The sequence below is a fragment of the Tursiops truncatus genome, chromosome 13 (assembly GCF_011762595.2).
Source record: "Tursiops truncatus isolate mTurTru1 chromosome 13, mTurTru1.mat.Y, whole genome shotgun sequence".
In the NCBI taxonomy this organism is placed as follows: domain Eukaryota; kingdom Metazoa; phylum Chordata; class Mammalia; order Artiodactyla; family Delphinidae; genus Tursiops; species Tursiops truncatus.
The window spans coordinates 69353244-69368304 of NC_047046.1; the positions used below are offsets into that span (position 1 = coordinate 69353244).

General features: G+C 36.5%; 1 protein-coding gene across 5 annotated transcripts in view; it reads left to right on the top strand.

Annotated features, from left to right (window-relative positions):
* The window catches only part of RAB27B (RAB27B, member RAS oncogene family), a 69747-nt gene that overhangs the window by 34008 nt on the left and 20678 nt on the right, over nucleotides 1–15061 (top strand). The window contains exon 1 of one of the 5 annotated variants that reach the window (XM_019937086.3): nucleotides 1021–1319. The exons of 3 other annotated variants lie outside the window; for them this stretch is intronic. Coding sequence is in view for 1 of the 2 variants with exons in the window: in XM_033837777.2 (XP_033693668.1) it covers nucleotides 14736–14809 (74 nt within the window). In the remaining variant the exon portion in view is untranslated. Of the gene's footprint in view, nucleotides 1–1020; nucleotides 1320–13946; nucleotides 14810–15061 lie in introns of those variants that run through there. One more of the 5 variants, XM_033837777.2, reaches the window with a different exon arrangement.

Below are 15061 nucleotides of genomic sequence, written 5' to 3' on the forward strand. Positions count from 1 at the left end.
GGGATACAATATAAGCCAGTCTGTGTTCTCCCAGCCTCCCATGAGCTTTCCTCTCATTTTAGGTCAAATCTGGAAAATACAGACCAAGCTAATTTCATAAGAGCTGCCTTATCACAAATGCTAGGTTATTAAAAGTCCAACTCTCCGCCCTTATTTCTTTGCTAAAACCGTGATCCTTTTACAGTGAGAACAGTTACTATGACTAGGAGCTATGGAGAGAGTAAGTTTCCACACGAAAGTCCCTTTTTCGGTTTAAGGAAAAGTTAACCAAAGGCATAATGCAAAATTCTGAGGAGCAACCTCTTCATAAGTGTCCCTTCAGCAAACCATTCACACTTTTGAACATTTCATACCTTTTCTCAGCCCCAAATTGTTATTAACCAAAAAATGTTCACCTACTGTAAAGTTAAAGAATGTTGTAGAAAGGAGAAGCACACGGCCCTGTTAGGACTCTCTCTGTTGTCAGAACCTTAGCGGGCTCTGAGCAGGGCACTAAACAAGCTGCCGTCTGCTCTGTTCGGATTAGTCTTTAAAATGCACCAAACAGCAGGAAAAGGAGGGCATTGCTATAAATGTCTTTGTGCCAATGATGACTTTTCTTTTCACACCAGTAACAGCTGGGGGTGAAAGTTATCCAATTCAAAATTATAAATATTTGATATTGGAAAATGCTAGGTGAGTTTAAGACATGGTTAGTTGATTAGGTTACCGCCAAGAAGTAAACAATAGACTCATTAAAGTTGTAATTAGTCACTGTTGACATATTGTATTTTTAGTCAGAGCTCCATCAGGGGATAAAGTGGCTGAAATAATCTAGTGCTTTGTTAAAGAGAAGTAAGACCGGCTTTTCCTTGGGATTTCTACACCACCTTTGTTCTGAGAAATTTGGTGACTTCATGTTAGGCTATAAAGTGACCTGTGTTAGTTGATTAATCATTTTGTGTTTTGTTACATTGTGTCATCAATCAAAACATTTTTTAAGGTTCTCTGCTTCTTGGCAAGCCCAGAGTGAAGGGGAATTCATGGTGACTGAATGCATCGAGCCAGGTATTTTTACCTACTTACAGCTGCAGATAAAGACCCTAAGAATAAGGGGTTAAGTAATCTGCCCGTGGCCACATGGTTGGCAAATAGCTAAAACTGAACTTGTAAACAAGGACTATGGACTCCAGTGCTTACGGTTACACCTCTTACGGCCAACACTTGATTCTGCACATCCCGCCGCATCACCAAGGCCCCCAGAAAGCTGCTTCTGCTTCCACCTGAGCCACGTTTCCTGTAGCCAGGGCTCCACGGTGCACGTGCTGCTTCCAGGACCGGTGCGTGTTCTCTTCATCCCAATCCCTCTCTCTCCCCTTTCCCCGTCAAACTCCAGCTCTCATCCCACCTCCTCTGTGAAGCCCGCCTGATTAATTCCGGCCCCACCTGCATATCCCTCTTTATGAGTTTTTCTCTCTCCTCTGAACACCTATCAGACTTCGAGCCCTAGATTTTCTGATGTAGACCTCATCTCAAATAACTTATCAGAGGAAAGGACTGAACATTTGTTCATTTTTCTCCCCAACCACATAAGGTTTAAGAACCACGTGGAATAGCTTTTTTAAAATTTTCTATTCAGCCTCCGATCACATCTATTGCAGAAATAAAATTCCGATTTAGAAATTTCAATTAACATACGCATCTACATAATGTGGAAAGAGCCCTTGTGAGACAAATAAGCACTTTCTTTGGACTAACTCCATTCTTTGTAGATACAATCTCTCTTTTCCCCGCATTTAATTAAGCTAATAAAATGCATCTTGTTAAATATTGGCTAAAATAATGACCAGCCAACGTTCTTTTCCTAAAGAGGCCTTGGACTTTTTATCTGTCTTATTCTTGGAATTGTATGGCTCTGGGAGTTATCTAGAATTATGTTTAAGTGAGAAAATTGTAATAATATGGCCCTCATCTTATTTTCATAGATATTTGCCTGTGGACTCCTAGATGCTATCTAATTTGGCTTCCTCACATGTCAGAGAGGCAGACGTTGTGGGCAGATATTTTGATTAGTATGTCCTTTCTCAGATATTGAAGCAAAGCAGTAGAAGTGTGGCATGACTTTCTCAAAGCAGCAGCCAGCTGGAAAATGAACCCAATCTGCAAGATTATTAGGCCGAAGTCGGAAAACTTAGTAAAACATCTTATTCAACAAACATCTCTTTAACTTAAAATCATGTCTTTTTTCATGTGAAGACATGGTTTAAGTGTAGATGGTTCAAGTTACATATCTACACTTAATGTCCTTTCATATATCACATCACTCTACAGATTGACCGCTAACATAGAGGATGACATGTCCTTGTCGTGATAAGGGAAAGGAACACTCCTGTGACTGGTGCTGGTTGGCCCATCGAGCAGAGGCCTATAGTGGGAAAGGACCATCTTTCCAACAAGCCACTATCTTAGGAAAAGAGATGTCTTTATGCATGTGGTCCACTCTGCTCTTCTGTTAGCTATAGGATGGGGGGCTGAGGTTACTTCCAGATTAGAAATCACTCATTGGCAGTGAGGAGTCTCTGGGCTAGGAGGTAGGGCAGTGGTTCTCAAAGGTGGCTGCATATTGGAACCATCTGGAGAGCATCAAAAACTACTAACACTTTTGTCTCACCATCAGGATTCAGATTTACTTGGTTTGGGATGTGGCCTAGGCATCAGGGAATTTTAAATGCAGCCGAGTTTGAGAACCACTAAGTTGGAAAAACCTATTTTCTGGTCTTGCTGATAGATTTCAGGAAGGCATTGACCTCTTTGTGTATACTTACTAATCTGATTTATTGCATCACAAGATTTTCCAGCCTGGAAGAGATATATCAATAATATGTCAAAGATTCTTTCAATATAAGGCTTTGCAGAATTTCAGGGATTTACTTTTTTTTTCTTGCTCCTGGCTGAAGTTCTGGAGAAAAGGACCTAGGAAAGCATTTTTAAAAAAAGTATGACTCCCTTAAAAAAAGTAAGTCATGCAGTCCATTTATGAAACCAAATGGAAAAGCTTTCCGGGTCAAATGTTAAATCTTGCAAAAAATTCTTGAAGCTTCATTTATTTAATCCAAATATTTACGTAACATCTCAGTGATATAGTGTATGTGTTTAGAGCAAGTAAAGTATTGATTTGGGGCTACTAATGTGTAGGGAAGCAAAATTTAGGATATGTGAGGGAACAAAAGCATGTAGCTGGGAAAGCATATTAAGGGCATTGTCATAATGGGTTTCAGCAAAGGAAGGAATCCACTGTATGCTGAGCTTTGCTGATGATAATCAGCAAGAGGAAATTGCTCTAAACTGTAACAGGATCAAATTAGATAACTGACTCCTTTCCTGACCATTGAGTTTTTCTCTACTAGAATCAGTTGCTGAAAGGGGTTACAGAGTCTCAGGAATATACTTCCTTGAGTATATACTACAGGCCCTTTCCGTTAGGTTGTAAGAAGGTATTGTTTGAATACACAAGACACTTACTAGGGAGTGGCTCCATTGTAAACAAGTATTAATTAACACCTAGCTAGAGGAGCTAGGCCCAATCAATTATTTTTAATATAAAATATAGTATTCTTACACTGTTGGGTTTTTTTAAATAGTAGCTTTATTGAGATATAATACATATACCATAAAATCCACGCTTTTAAAATGTATCATTCAGTGGGTTTTGATAGATTCACAAAGTTGTGTCACCATTAATATCTAAATCCAGAACATTTTCATCATTTCTTCGAAAAAACCTCATGCCCGTTAGCAGTCACTCCCCATTCTTCCTCTCTGCATCCCCTGGCACATGCTAATTTACATTCTGTCTCTACAGGTTTGCCTATTCTGGACACTTCATATAAATAAAATCATAAAGTATGTAGCCTTTCGCTCCTGGATTCTTTCACTTAGAATAATGTTTTCAAGGCCCATCTGTGTTGTAGCATGTATTTGTACTTCATTCCTCTTTATAGCTGAGTAATACTCCATTGTCTGGATACATTCATCCACAGATGGACATTTGGGTTGTTTTCAATTTTTTGTGTGGATGAATGTTTTCATTTCTTTTGGATTTAGAGCTAGGAGTAGAATTGATGGTCTTAGGATCACTGTACGTTTAACTATTTGAGAAAGTGCTAACCTGTTTTTCAATGTGGCTGCACCATTTCACATCCCCACCAGTAATATGGGAGGGCTCCATTTCTCCACATCTCCACTAGCACTTGATGGTGTCCCTATTTTTATTATAGCTACCTAGTGGTTAGGAAGTGGTATTTCATTGTGGTTTTGACTTGTACTTTTCTAATGATTGATGCTATCTTAGCATCTTTTCGTATGCTTATTGGCCATGTGTATAAAATCTTTGGAGAAATATATCTATTCAAATCCTCTGTCCATTTTTTTAAATTGGGTTATTAGTCTTTTATTATTGAGTTGTAAGAATTCTTTATATAGTTTGGATTCAAGTCTCAAATATGACTTGCAACTATTTTCACCCCAACTGGGGGTTGTAATTTCACTTGTCTCATGGTTCTTTTGAAGAAAAAGGTTTGAAATTGTGATGAAATCCATTTATCTATTTTTTGTTACTGGTACTTTTGGTGTTATATCTAATCACTGTCCAATTTAAGGTTATGAATATGTACTCCTATGTTTTGTTCTAGGAGTTTCATAGTTTTAGCTCTTACATTTAGGGCTATGATCCATTTTCTGTTAATTTTTATATATGGTATAAGACAGCAGTCCAAATTTGTTCTTTTGAATGTGGCTGTCTAGTTGCCACAGCACCATTTGTTGAAAAAACTATTCCTTCCCCGTTGAATTGTCTTGGTTCCCTTATCACAAACAGCCTAGACTCTCAATTTATTTCTAGACTTTATTTCTAGACTCTCAATTTTATTTCTAGACTCTCAATTTCTAGACTCTCAATTTTATTCCATTGATCTATATGGCTACTCTGAGGCTCTCAATTTTATTCCATTGATCTATATTTTATTTCTAGACTCTCAATTTATTGAGAGTTTATTTCTAGACTCTCAATTTTATTCCATTGATCTATATGGCTACTCTGAGGCCAGTGCCACACTGTATTGATTCCTATAACTTTGTAGTTAGTTTTGAAATTGAGAAGTATGAATCTTCCATCTTTGTTCTTCTTTGATCAAGATTATTTTGGCTATTCTATGAATTTTAGGGTTGGCTTGTATTTTCTGCCAAAAGGCAGCTAGATTTTGATAGAGATTGAGTTGAATCTGTGTGTTATTGGGTTATGTTAAAGATTAACTGTGTTAATCCTTAGTACTTAGTCCTTAGAATAAGTGCCTGATATATAAGAAGGCAATATAACTTGTTAGATATCACTATGTTATCATTTGAATTGTCTCAAGTAATCCTTTCTGTTTGATACTTCTGTATTTTATACTGCAACTGTCTTCTGTGTGGCATTTTTCTCTTCATAGTCACAAATTGCTTTCCTTGGTAAAAATTATTATATTTATATGAAAATTATGTTAATTGGTAAAATCTATTAGAATTGCCTGAGTGTAATTCTTACCTGTCTGGAGAAGAAGTCATAAAATCCCACATTGTAACATTGTAGAGAAGCATCTGTGAAGTTTCTCATTACTATTTCTGAATTTCATGAAGTCTTAAACTTAAGAATAATATCTGCAAATGCTCTTATTCCAATCCATAAAATAATTATTTTCCCATTGGCTTAATACTCTGTAAATTGGGCTAGAAGCCAACTTCTGCCTATGTTTTCCTCTAGGAGTTTTATAGTGTCTGGTCTTACATTTAGGTCTTTAATCCATTTTGAGCTTATTTTTGTGTATGGTGTTAAAGAATAATCTAATTTCTTTTTTCTTTTTCTTTTTTTTTTACATGTAGCTGTCCAGGTTTCCCAGCACCATTTGTTGAAGAGACTGTCTTTCCACCATTGTGTAGTCTTGCCTCCTTTGTCATAGATTAATTAACCATAGGTGTGTGGGTTTATTTCTGGGCTTTCTATCCTGTGCCATTGATCTATATTTCTATTTCTGTGCCAGTAACATACTGTTTTGATGAATATAGCTTTGTAGCATAGTCTGAAGTCAGGGAGCCTGATTCCTCCAGCTCCGTTTTTCTTTCTAAAGATTGCTTTGGCTAGAAGCCAACTTATTCCTTTAAATCATCAACGTGAGCTGAAGGCTAATGTGTACATTTAAAGTGAAGTTCGTCTTTGATTCACTTGCTCATTGATTACAGACATGTCAGCATCCACTGGGCTTCTTTTGGAGACTTTGGTGGGAAATGCCAAAACCATGTCTTAGAGTTGAGTAAGTTAATGTTAAAGCTTAAAACTATTTTGCGGTGGATATAGAAATACTGCAGGAGAGTGCGCTGAAAGACCCTCTCAGCTGTTGATCAGGATATCTAAGCAATGCTTAATGTGGTAATTTTGTGGCTCTCTTTCAAAACTAGAATTTATGAGTTTGAAGTAAGTTATACAGGAGATCTGATATGAAATAGGTATACTTTCCCTGCCACTATCTTGGTTATAACAGTGTCCATTTAATTTTCTAAACCTTAAAAAATAAAATAAGGTGAGATTCTCAAGATTCTAGAATTTGGTATCAGTGAGGGTTTTATCAAAAAAAGCAGAATCACTGTAAGTGATACAGAACATGCGATTTATTAATCCGATTGGATTTTTCACAGTTGTGGGAGCTGGCTTGGCAGTGTATGTAAGCCTATTGCTTTTCTGTGTTGTGTTGTACCTGAAGTCATCCGAACCAGGGTCAGGAGAGAAAGATGGACATAAAGTCAGAGCAAGGTCAAACAGGAAAATCCATGAGGACAAACTGGAATCCAGGAGGATGCCTGGAACTTGCCTGCATCTCTCACCACCTCTAACCTCAGTGGTGCAGATGACCTGCCAAAGAGTCTGTGCCTTCTCTATGGAGCTGCACACACACCCAGCCTAGGATTCCGAGAAGCCAAACAAGGAGATCTTGTCAGAGCTAGAGAAACTGAACGCCCGGTTCTTTCCTGTGCCAACAAGGTGAGGTGACAGATCAGTGACAAATTATGTGAGCTTCAAGGCCTGTGCCCTCAGTATGACCCTGGACACACTTTGGGACTGCACACATTTAAGTTTCTAAGAAGACTGTGAAGTTTTCTTTTTTAAGAGGTATTTCAGTTTATCAGCATTTGTAAATATAAGTACAAGCCTTCAGAGGTTTCTCTGAATCTGAAACAGCAACTTTGTAAAGTACTATTTTGTTCCTGTTGATAATTTACTCATCTGAAGCCAAAAGCCTGAATTGCTTTAACTACCCTGAGATTTGAGTCATGTCTGCTAAACAGTGTTTTCAAGCACACATCCGTTAGGGGTTTGCTTTCTATCCAGGGGTACACGTGAGCTTCAGAGATAATGCTAGACCATTGCTCTCATGTCCTTTTCAGAATGATTCCATTTAGAACATCTGTCAATATCATGCTGCAACTGGGAACAAAATAGCTTTGTGTTTTGCTGCCTCCTACAGAGTCATAATGATCCAATATTAGGGAAACACATGAAAAGCATTGATTCTGAATGGATCTATATTAGTGAACCAAATGATTTAGAAGCTCTTTCAATTCAGGTAAAAATTTCTCAGATCAGGGAGCAGCCTTATCCTGACCCTGATTGTGAGAATTATTGGCAAGCTGCAGTGTTCTCAGTAAGAATACTCATTGAGCAGATTTGGGTTTTAGCAATTTCAAGTCCAGAATTTCAAGGTCTGCTAGACCTTGACCCCAGAGTACTATGCCCCTTATGGATACAAAAAAACTGGAATAAAATTGGAGAAGTGTAAGAACTCACGAACAAGGAAAGTGTGGATATGATTTGAGTTTAGAAGGTAAAGAGTAGGGGTAGAGAGGACATTCTAAGGGAAAAATTAATGATAGTAGAAAATAGGATTACTGGACTATGGGCTATAATATGAAAATTAAAATAAACTCTTGAGATAATAAGACTGGTACTTTCATTGATTTTCTAAAGCCTTCCACAAATAAGTACAATACAATTATACAGGATTAGAAATGTCAGGTGGAAAAATAAGTATCAAAACGGGATTTAAAAAATCATATGAGAGTAGTTTGTACAACTCTATAAAGTACATTTGAATTTCTAGATGAGATGATTAATGTCCTACAAAATTACAACTTTGCAAAACTGATCCTACTGGAGACAGGATTAAAGGGACCAATTACCAGAGAAGAAATAGAGAGCAATTTAATCCCCCCCAACAACACACACATATCACCTGGACAAGATGGTTTCATATAGAAATTCTTTCGAACATTTAAAGATCAGATAACCTCCATAATACTTAAACTACTCTAGCGCACAGAAAAAGAAGGACATTTTTCATATCCTTTCAATGAAGTGATTGTAATGCAAAGCTCAAAACCAAAGATTGTTGCAAAAGCAAGACAAATCTTACTTATTAATACTGATGAAAAAGTTAAATAAAATGTAAGTAACATAACCAATGGCACATTAAAAGATACTACATCATGAGCAAGTGAAATTTATTTCAGAAATATAAAGGTGTTGCTATATAAGGAAATCTATTCATAAAATTAAGCTAAGGAGAAAAACCAGGAGATCATCTCAATAGAAGAAGAAAGAGTAATTGACAAATTTAATATCCACTCATGTTAAAAGCAGCCAGCATCTTCCTTAATGGAAAAACACTAGAGAATTTCCAACTAAAATCAGAAACAAGGATGTCCACTGTCTCTACTACTCTTTAATTTTGTAGTAGAGGCATCAGCCATTGAAAGTAGACAAGAAAAAACAAGTAGAAGCATAAAAATTTGAAAGGAAGAAATAAAGTATACCTCTTAATCAAGGATATAATTGTACATCTGGAAAATTCAAAATAATGAATTGAAAAACCACTAAAAAAATAAGAAAATTTGGCAAAGCACTGAGTAATAAAACCAATATACAGAAGTCAATAATCTTCACATAAACAACAAAACAATAATAGGCCAAAGTTGACAGATGAACCCCAAGTTACAAAAGCAAATAAGGAAAATCATATACTTAGTTGTGAACTTAACAAAAATATCCAAAATCTGTATGAGGGAAACCATAAATTAATCCTGGAAGTCACAATAGATGACTTGAATACATGGAAGACATATGATTTTGGATTAGAAGACTCAATATTGTAAAGATGTTAAGAAAAGAACAATGAGGAGGGGATAACTTTTTCAGATATTAAACATTGTATACTTAACTGGTGCTTCATGAACAGACAGCTAGACCAGGGGAACAGAAGAGAAGAATCCAGGAATAGACACAACTGTGTATGAAATTTTACTATATGATAGAGGTAGTATCTTAAATCAGTGATGAAAAGATGAATTTGTATGTAAGTTGTATTTGGACAGCTATCACGAGATAAGTTTGGATCAATTCTTCATAACATATTTATGGTAAATTCCAGGTGAGTTAGATTTTTAAATGTAAGTTGAAACCATGTAAGTAGCAGAAGAACACATAAGTGAATTACTTTATTATCTGGCATGGGAAAACCTTCTTGTGATTCAGAATTTGATTTCTCCTCCCCCAGACATCAACAATAACAATAAAAGTCGTTTGGGTGGCATAAATGTCACAAGCAAAGAGACAAATGGGGAAAAAGTATTTGCAACTTAAATAACAAGGTTTTAATGTCCCTAATACACAAAGAACTTCTAAAAATAGGAGAGATAAACCATTTTTAAAAACTGAACAAGAGATATGAGCCTTCCAGTCACACAAAAAAGGAATACAAATAACCCTTAAACGTATGAAAATATGCTTGACCTTGATCACTGTAAAAGAAACACAGGCTAAAACAGTATTAAGATATGGCTTCAGACCTATCAAATAGAAAGCCAGATGTTTGACAATCTTCTCTATAGGTAAGCACAATATAAATGGTAAGCTGAGAAATCTTCAGAGATATATATTGAATTATTCATGAAAAAATGTTATGATGCCTGGTATTTGCTTCAAAATAATTTGGTAAAGGGAGCGTTTTGGATACATGAAACAAAGATGGCCATGTATTGGTAGTTTAGAAGCTGGGCCATCAGTATATGGGTGTACACTACTATTCCCTCAAATTTTGTATATGTTTGAAAGTGCTCATAATAAAAAGTAAAGGGGAAAATTCATACAGTTTCAAAGGATACCACAAAATTAAGCTAAAGGGACATTTTTACCTTATAGAAAAAAGAATTTTAGAGAAATTAAATTATACTTTGGCTTAGAAGTGCACTTAATATGTGAGAATAATGATATATCAATGGAGAAAAACCAATTTAAAGCTGACTTGTGTTGGAATTTTTACCCTTTATTTTCGGGGTGAGTAAGCTCAATGAATTCTTAGTCTGTCTCATATTATATCCCTTGACCATAAATTGCAACAAAATGAACACATTTAAAAATAGATTTGATTGCTCCAGTAGACACATTGACCACTGTCAACAAATAAAAGTCCAGTTAATTTGATGTTGATTTATATTTGCAGTTTAGTTTGAATGTTCCATATAGGCTCACATCCATTAATTCTAAATAGCATTTAGGGAGTATCGAAATAAAAATTATCTTTGATAAACTTTGCTAACCGAACAAAATGCTATGGAATACACTGAAGAGGTTTTTATTTTTTATTTTTTAATTTACACCCTCCCCCACAACTTCCCTCCTTCCAGAAAATGCCTTCTGTTCTGATGCACAGGCTACAGGCCCCTAGAGTACTTCAGCCGTCCATAATTTAACTGTAACCTCCTGGACATGAATGTGGTGGTAGGAAGCCATATTTCAAGGTCAGTTAATGAGAACCACCTTTAGGCTATCGTTCAGATAATGAAGTGCTTGCTGTGAGAATCCCAGACCCCAAATGCTCTTACTGGAGCCCAACACAAACCAATCAAATAAAGATAAATGAGGAAATAGTAAACATCTGTCCATTTTATGCTTGATAGTTTTATTTTATGGAAACCATCTACACTGAATGCAACGTAGTATCCGTGATATTTTATTTGTCTACTATTTTAAGCTTTCTGAAGTACCTTAAGAATGGTTTTATGAATTTAATAAGTTCACGTCACAAGGTCATAACTTGTCATGGCATCCTTAAGATTGTTACTTGGAGAACTAGCAAAGTTTGCATGGGTTAGTCCATCTGGGTAGTAGTCGTCCACACATATCTGTAGCATTTGTTAAGCTCCCCACTAGACAAATCGGAGTGTATCCTCAGAGCCATGCAAAATATCATGCAAAACAGAAGGTGCCAATGAGTGTTAGATGGACAAATGGATGCTTTCATAGGGGAGCCCAGTTCTCTGAGCTCTGACCTATTCAACTGACAAGTTAATATGCTGTCTGCCAGCACAAATCTCACTTTCAAAAATTATAGTCCCTCTGTACTTTCTCTTTTCCCAGGTTATTTGAAATTGCTCTTCTGAAGATATAAATATTCTACTTTGAGGAAGTTTTTATACTCTTGTGCAACTTAAAATAGAAAAATGAGCTCAGGAAGCCAGACCTGGAAAGTACCAAGGTCATTATTTAATCTAAACATTCACTTTACAGATGAGGAAGGAAGGAGAATCCAAGCTCTGAACTTGGAGAGACTCCACTTCCACCAACTGCCCAAAGACACATTTCATTAATCATGACATTTGCATGGCTCTGAGAATCTTAAATATTAAATATACACTAACACATATGTATTGAGCTCCTCCTGTATGCCAACCACTATACTGGGCTCTGTGGATCCAGCAGTGGACAAGGAAATTAAATTCCTGAGCTAATGGAATTTATGTTGAACAAGAATGAAACAAAGCAGGGTAAAAAAAAAGAGAGAGAGACAGTATGGGCAACCTCATTTGAGATATTCTAACTATGAAAATCATGTTCCCAGAGAAAATTCCCTTCCCTCATAGAATGAATATATTTCTACTTTCTACCTATCTAACCCAGTTTCCATTACAAATCATAATGAACACCAGTCTTGGGGTTTCCTCTATTAGAAATGTCACCCCATAAATTAGGTAACTTCCCTGCACGTGATTTCTCATCTGTAAACTAAGGGCTAGACCACATGATTACTTAGATTTCCTTCTACCTTTAGGATTCTTCATTAAACAGAGCTTCATGGGCGTTGTGAATTCTTTTCCCTACTCCTTCCAGCCTCTTACCTTCCCACGAAAGGCTCTGAGGTCGATGCTGTGGTTTCTGTATCTAAAAGACCTTCTGGCTCTTGTGGTATAGTTTGTGACACAGTGATAATGGCAGAGAGTCAGACGCATTTCCTGAAACATGGCAATCCTCTGGCTTTTTCTTCCCTTTTAGATTCATAGAACCAAGAACTAACAATCCCATCAATCATTGCGCGGGAATAAACAATACTGCTAAACTTGTCAGCTTTTTGATCCTTACCAGATCTTTTCTTTTAGCCCAGTTCTTAGAAAACAGCCTTTTTTTTACCAAGGCTTTTATTTTTCTTTGTGGTGGTGTATTTGCTGTGCCAGGGATAGACTACTGAGGTCACATGATTTTAGGACTCAGAAAATCACATAGTAATAAAAGAGGAACGAAGCTAAATACAAAAGAAATTTCTTTAAAAGTTACAAACTAAATGCAAAAGAATTGTATATATAAAATAATTCATTTTTAAAAGAAACTTGGAGGCAAACTATCTCATACCCAGCTTAATATGTCAATTTCTTTAACTAGTCTATTGAAGACACTAAATAAATGGTTTCCACAGTACCAAGCTTGCATTCATTTCAGGTGGAATTTATGTTCAATGCCACAAAATCTCCACCATCTTTCAGTTAAAGAAAAGACCCTGTGTGGGCTGCAGTAGAACTGATCTGTGTTAGCCAGGATTGTTGACTCTGGATTAGAGCCTGATTGGGAGGCAACCCCAGGCAGTTTATGGACTGCAGATTGGCTACAGGTCCGAAATACATGGTAGGGCATGTAGTTGGCAAGTAGTGATAGTCTCATTCTGTAAGTGACAATTCATCTCCCACGCGATGGTCCTGAATCTCCTCTCGTACCTAATTCCTCCCTATGCTATAAGGTTAAATGCAAGTTCATCTTCCTCTACAAAATCTGCTCTGACCATTGCAGTCCATGAAGATTATTGTTTTGTTTGAACTAAAAGCACAACGATTTGACTCATTTATCAACTAATCATGTTCCGTCTTGTAAAATTATGTTGTATTTTCTTTCATCCTTATTCGGGGTATGCGTGCCTTGACAGAAAGTAGATTATGGATTATATTTTTGGAATTTTCATCTTTGGGCCTGATACTGTATATTGGAGGTATTTAACTAGATTTGCTCAAGACTTAGCCTTTAGTGACACTGTCACCAAAAATATTGCAAAAAGCATAGTTAACTGTAAGCAAAGTTTTAAAATGTGCTGATGTATCTTCTTGATTCTATTCATGTTTCCAGGAAACCACAATATCCTCCGACTTTATCGTGTATTTAGGTAACCAGTAGCTTCAGTTTCTTCCCTCTGATTATCAAGGATTGTGTCCAGGGACGAATTTTGCTTTAATTACTTAACTATCTTAGAATATTTAAATTTCATCTGTTTTTTTTCACAAGAGAATTAACAGTTTTATCTGATTTTACTGGTGAAATAACAGACTTTATCACCCTTCAGAGGAGTTTCACATGAGCAAGTTTGGAAGGGAAAGAGAGACTAAGGTAGAGTGATGGTGGTGATGATAGACCTTAGATGGGGGAAACCTTACAACTTTGACAGCAATCTCCTCTAGCAACCCATTTGGCTCAAAGACTAGAAACAGCAACATCTTCAACCAAAAAGTCCTGGTAAGATATTTGGCACCAACCCAAACGCAGAACTACTCACTGCCAGGGGGTGGATCAATGCAGACATTTTCTAAGAAGAATTTCACATCAGTAGTGGAGATATCTGTATCCCTGCATTAAGGAAGGCTTGTTGTTGATGGTTGCTATGCATCTCTTCCTGAGCAATGGTTATACTTTGTATAGATCTTAAAAAAGAAAAAGAGTACATTCACAGTCAGCAAACATCTACCCTGAGAGCCCTACTCAGTGAAGAAAGGATGTTATAAGAGAGGAAAACTTTAGTGCAAAAATATATATTGGCAGCTCTCAAAACACCTGACCTCAAAAACCATTCATTAATTAAAGAAATATACATCCATCAACCATAATACATTTAGGAGGATTTAGCATCAATAGGGTTCAAATTTTAGAAAATTCTAATGTAAAAACATTGTAAATCTTCCAAATGATGTAATAATACTGGCTGGCTAACTACCTAATCATCATCTTCATCATTATTTATCCAAAGACATGGAACCTTTTAGTTTTGACCCTGTACCAAAATGACAATGTAAAAAATAAAGTTTTGTTTAAATTGATGAATATGTGCATCATTTTCTTACATGTAGAAAAATGATTCGAATTATGTAGCAGTTTTCAGATATGTCCATGGAGCAGCCTGTTGTTGACATTTAATCTTGATCACCTCAGAACTCCTGAAGAGTACAATGTTTTCTGGATTGTAGAGGTGAGGAAATATTCCTCCTTCTTACCTAATAGGAGAGAAATGTTTCTATTCTAGGGATGTCTTCATAAGCCTTCCTCTATCCATCTGTATAACCCACAAATCAGAAAGTTGTACCAAATGGCAAATCATTTTGCTAACCTCAAGAGTGGAAAGTACATCAAGTATTTAGTGGGTGATGGTGAAATTCAAAGGTATGTGGTGGTAGTTTTCATGTCATCACTGTTTTTGGCATTGGCCCTTGGCATCACCCATAGCCGTTGTAACAACAGAAGAAATTAAAACCAAGGCAGGAGAGGTTAGGGCAGTGGGTGAAATGGCAAGTGATGTTCCTTCAGGAGAAATATTAGAAGAATTACCATAGTTATGCCTCTGAATAGCTCTTCCCTTTTTTCAAGGCCTAGAAAATATTCGGCAGATTTGCCAAATACAGCATATTTGCCGTT